This window comes from Alligator sinensis, unplaced genomic scaffold (assembly GCF_000455745.1).
Source record: "Alligator sinensis unplaced genomic scaffold, ASM45574v1 scaffold755_2, whole genome shotgun sequence".
In the NCBI taxonomy this organism is placed as follows: Eukaryota; Metazoa; Chordata; order Crocodylia; family Alligatoridae; genus Alligator; species Alligator sinensis.
Window position 1 is genome coordinate 681,658 of NW_005841883.1, and position 5,548 is coordinate 687,205.

The 5,548-nt window shown below is 39.7% G+C and overlaps 1 protein-coding gene across 1 annotated transcript in view; it reads left to right on the plus strand.

The window, feature by feature from the left end:
* The first annotated feature begins 2,597 nt into the window (after nucleotides 1–2,597).
* Nucleotides 2,598–5,548, plus strand: part of RAPH1 (Ras association (RalGDS/AF-6) and pleckstrin homology domains 1) — a 189,043-nt gene continuing 186,092 nt past the window's right edge. The window contains exon 1 of the mRNA XM_014516900.2: nucleotides 2,598–2,677. Within this exon, the coding sequence (XP_014372386.2) occupies nucleotides 2,648–2,677 (30 nt within the window). The 5' untranslated portion in view covers nucleotides 2,598–2,647. The remainder of the gene's footprint in view (nucleotides 2,678–5,548) is intronic.

Below are 5,548 nucleotides of genomic sequence, written 5' to 3' on the forward strand. Positions count from 1 at the left end.
TATATAAGTAGGTACAAAAGTACTGCTTAAAAGTGTGTTTATGGAGTACCTGTGCTAAAACTTGCAGCAACTTCAAAAAAGATAAAATGTATGAATTCTGGATGAACTAAGTCTATAGGTACCAATAGTAATGTGTGCAAATTACTATAGACATGTTTATTTCAAAGTCAGTGTTTTGAAACTGGCCTCTCACTGCCATGTGCTCAGGGGCTAAGTACAGACAGTCAAAAAGCCTGAAGTTGAATCGATTCAATCTTTGCAGGTTAGTTTAAGTTGCATTGATTGAACTGATAAGCAAATGAACAGACATTCACTTTTGGTTCTGGAAATGCAGCCACATGACTGTAGTAGTCCAAGCCAGAAGCCAGGGGATGCTCGAGCCCACCTCCCTGCTCTGCTGGACCAGGAAGCTTGAATCTGAAGGAGATCTGTGACAGAAGTTCAATAAACTGATTTAACCTAAATCACTGAAGTCTGATACTACATCCATCCAGGTTTATCTTTAAACCATTTTCAGCCATTTCACACTTTTGGTGTGTTATAGCTTTGAACTTTCTGATCACTTTTACTGGTTTATGTGTAACTTCTGCCCTAGCCAGGGAGATCAGGGTCTGAGAGAAGGGGAATTGGGGCAAAAGAGGCGGCAGCGGGAAGAAGCTGGGGGGGGGCATAGGGCAGAGGGAGGAGGACAAATTCAAAACAAATCTCTAATAGATTATATACCTGGAAAATTATAACAATTTTATACAATTTCTGTATATAGAATCTAATTATTGGGAGGTATCCTCTTATATTTGAGTAAATATGATAGTTAACTAAAAATATTCTTTTAAAAAAAGGATTTATTTTAAAAACGGAAAAGCAAACTGCACTGCCTTTTAACTTTAAGCTAGTATTTAAGTACTGTATTTGGACTTCCAGCAAATCCTCTATAGATTCCTATGTTTCAGTCTTCAGAAGTCCTGTTTGCATGTTGTTTGGGAATATTATTTTATAATAGCAATAGATACAAACTACATCTGCACTTTGTGAAAGACTGAAATCCAGAATAATATCATGCTTCTCGTTGGCTGCTAAATTACCTTGTTTATATTTAACTACTGCACATTGTAAAATTAGGGTCTTATTTGCAACAGAACTAGATATGATGCAGTTGCTGTTTACTTTATTTTAATATTGTATAGACTATAAGGGTCAACGAATTGGCCACTTCTACTGGCTCTAGTAATTACCGATTGCAAAAGCCTGAAAGAAGTGACACCAATTAAAAATAAATCACTGGCTGGTTTTAAAAAAAAAGGTTTTTGAAATTTAGGAAATGGAAAAAAAAGATACTTACTTAGAAACATGGTAGAAATTATTGGAATTTACTTTGAAACAACCCTCCTGCCACCAAACCAGGAAGATTGAGAAACTTCTTGTGAATTTTGAAGGAAAATGCAAATTCTGTAATCTAACAAAATTAAGAACAAATTTGGAGTAAATTCAAATTTTAAAAGCAGACATGACTAGAAGATAGTGAGATTTATATTATGCAGAGTTCTGAGGGGAAAAGGTGGGGTTAATTATACAAGTTTCCCTCACTTTATGTGGGTTCTGTATGTGCGAATTCACTCTTATGCTATGACCCTTTTTTACCAAAAATGCGTTATATGCGAGGTAAATTCACTGTTATGCGATCAATGTAGTGGAAGCCCACAGTCAGCTACTTTGTGCGGTGCGTGGTGACACGTACCAAGATACAGTCTCCTGTGTGGATCTGTGCTCCTCACTCATTGTCTGCAACACGTGTTTCTGTAGTTGCTGTCCCCATTATGGCTTCTAAGCATCCTGCTAGCTTATCCAAAACAAAACTCCAGTAATGTGGAGTCTGACACTGAAGACCCTTCACTGCCCTCTCTTCACACCAGCTAAACATTCACCACCACCCTGTGCTTGTGTGTACTGTCTGCTGTTGGTGAGTACCATAATTGTCTTGTGAAAGCGGTAGAAATGGGTCTGGGGGTCAGTACAGTCAAGGTCTTGGAAAGTATCCCTATTTGTTACATTGTAAAGTGGGTTCCCTTTATGCAAATTCAAGTTATGCACCATTTTCCAGGAACACATGTACAACATAAAGTGAGGGAAAACCTATATAGAAATCCCCCCCCCCTCCCCCCCGTTAACATTTACTAAAGCAAAGGAATTTTCAGAGTTTGAAAGAAAACAAAGAAAACACACCTGTGGACATTGACAGGTTAAGCAAGCACTATTGATAGCAAATAAGTAACTTTATTCATATTTTAGGGGATTGGATATATCTTTAAATGTAAAATCTGTCATTTGATAAGTTGGGTTTGTTAATAAACTGTTAAACAAATTTCCTGTTAAGCTGGTGTATGCATGTAAGGTGAGCCAGGAAAAGCATTGGTTTCTGTGCTTCTTTTGTCCTGAAACAGACATCAGTGAAAAAGTATTGTTCATGACAATCCTCGTATAGCTTTTTTTAAGTAAGTTCTGGACTTCAGTTGACTTTAACTTCTCTTTTGGCCATAGAATCACCATGCTATTGAACTGTTTTAAATAGTTAGATCTATACGACTGAAAATGATCAAGAATAGCAGAACTGCTCAAGTGGGGTCGATGGACTGCTGACATTGGAGGAGAAATGGTCATAATGACTTGTTTAGACACAAAAGTAAGAGTCTAACTCATTTCTTGGAAAAGTGATGTTGGAAGGAAGAAAGAGTGCAAGAAGCCCTCAAAAATAATGGTAGATAGTACTCCATTTCTTTCTTTCTTTTCACTCCCTAGCACAATGAAACAAAGGAAAAAACTAACCCAGGGAAATAATTCATTCAGCAAAACAAAGAAACAAACAAACAAACTACAAAGTGATACATTAGTGGGTCAAATATAAATTCCATTTTTCAGTCATGAAATGCTGCTAATTGTAATTAGAAGCCCGGTTCACTCGATAACAGTTTTATTTCTGTCCTCTTTTCCTCTGTAGATTCTTAGCAATAAAGGTTTGTTGTCTGAATTTGATCATTAACCAGGAAAGTTTCAATTCAAATTTAAAGCAAAAAAAAATTACAGCAGAATTTGGCAGCAAAAATGTATTGTTTCTAGCAAATTACTTGCCAATCTTTTCCTCAAGAGTTCATTTTAAGTTTCAGTTTGTATGAAGATTGTGACTATTTGAAATAAAATTCAAATGTGAAATGGAAAAAAGTTTCTAAAAGTAAAGCTACATTCCACTAATGTCATCTCTCCAGGAGTGCCACCTTTCCCAGTCACACTGGTAGAGGTGATATCTTTTATTAGACCAACTAGATTTTTGCAAAAAACAAATTCTTTGATTGCAAGCTTTCAGGCACAAGCACTCTTCTTCAGGCATGGGGGAAAAGATTGTAAAAGTTCTGGGTAGAAATGAAAGTTCATATTTCATAGGAGAGTTGAAGCTGTGGTAAAATCTTCTGTTTGGAACAGTTCATTTTATATGCAGATTAGGCTCAGAGAAAAGTTAGAGTAGTCTGTTTACCTCAAAGTTGTTTAGTGGTAAGCAGGATGTAGTCATATTTCCTTCTGGTTATGGTCTTTCATGTTTCACTGAGTCGTAAAAAGATGGAATGCTTCTCTGGGCAGACGTTACTTACGTGGTAAGGTGTCTCTGAGCTCTGTGATGAGGCTCTGTGATGATGCAAATTACCCTGAACAAAGGCAGGAGTTAGGGTCTCAGGTTTCAGGTGGTCAAACTTGCTTCCTTCTTGTAAAATTATGAAGATTTCATTACCACACCTTCAACTCTCCTATGAAATATGAACTTTATTTTGTTTAATTTCTACCGAGGGGAATTTTTACAATCTTTTTTCCTATGCCTGAAGAAGGGTGCTTGTGCCTAAAAACTTGCAATTAAAGATTTTTTTGTTGTTGTTGCAAAAATCTAGTTGCTTTAATAAAAGATATCACCTCTACCACAAGTTCTGATTCCTTTAGCCTCTAGACCAATATGGCTACAAACTGGGTAACTTTTCCAGTCATTCACTATCTTTTTTGCTGGGGGTGGATGGGAAGGGATGTCATGTTTAGTGACTTTAGTTTAACCTAAAGAATGAAATTTAATACCTGTGTCATGATGTCTTTAACAAGATTGCAGTGAAGTTTCTTTTCATTTTATTTGAATGCCTTATTCCATGTAAGAGTTATGATTCAGGGAGGCCGGCAATTGTAGGTCGTTTGTAGACGTCTAGTCCCTGGATACATTATGTAAAAAATATAGTGGTCAGGTATCTCTAGCCTGTCCCACCTTTAAGATGGAATAGATTGGGGTAGCTGTCCTGTGGCATGTGTACCACAAGTGGCATGCATCAGATCAAGGAACAGTGACAGGTGGGTCAGGTCTCAGAAAGGAGAAAACAGAAAACAAAAAAACCACAAAGGTCATGTCTACGCAAGACATTTACTGTGGAGTAGACTAATTAGTTCCACAGTAAACATCACCATCTACAAGTGCAGGGCTATTAGGATGGAGTAAACTAATAAACTCAGCAGCAGGCTACTTGTAAATACAAGTACTATCCTGCTGCAGAGTGTTTTACTCCACAACAGCGTATATGTAGAAGCTGACCTGGCTGGCTGAGGTATGAGGGTGCTTCAGTGTGAGGGCTGCCTGTTGGCTAGACCCACAGTGAAGCATCTTCATGCCCCAGCCAGCCGCTTGGCACATTCAGCCGGATCGGAGCAGCCCCTGGCTGGCAGTCTGACCCCCTGTATGCCCTGCCAGGTGGGGCTGCTCCAATCTGGCTCAACATGCTACAGCCCTGGGTGCATGTGAAGACGTGGTGCCCAGGAGCAATAAACTCCTGGGCACCAAGGAGTAATAAAGGAGCAATAAAGGATAAGTGTCGGAGTTTATTGCTCTTCATTAATACGCTCATGTAGACATGCCCACAGATTGCCACTTCGATCCCCTTCCTTTATTCATTTGGGGGGAGTGCAGGCTTACCTTATGGCATGCCTTCGAAAAAAGGTGGACTCCCACTGCAATAGATGACCAAAAGTTTTAGATCAACTTGGAAGTAGTCATGGAAGGTACCTGGTTTCATAGTTTCATAGTAGCTAGGGTAGGAAGGGACCTGAACACATCATCTAGCCTGACCCCTTGCCACAGGCAGGAATGAATGCTGGGTTCACAAGACCCCAGACAGGTGATCATCCAACCTCCTCTTGAGTTTATGCAAGGTAGGGGCGAGGACCACTTCCCTGGAAAGTTGGTTCCAGATTTTGGCCACCCTAACTGTAAAAAATTGCCTTCTGATCTCTAACCTAAACCTATTCTCCATCAGCATATCACCATTGTTCCTCGTCACCTCAGGTGGTGCTGGGGAGAAAAGGGCTCTACCTATGTGCTGTTGATCTCCCCTCATGAGTTTGTAGGCAGCCACCAGGTCCCCCTTCAGCCTCCTCTTGCTGAGGCTGAACAGGTTCAGGTCCCTCAGTCTCTCCTTGTAGGGCCTGTCCTGCCTCCCTCTCACCAAGCGGGTGACCCTCCTCTTAACCCTCTCCC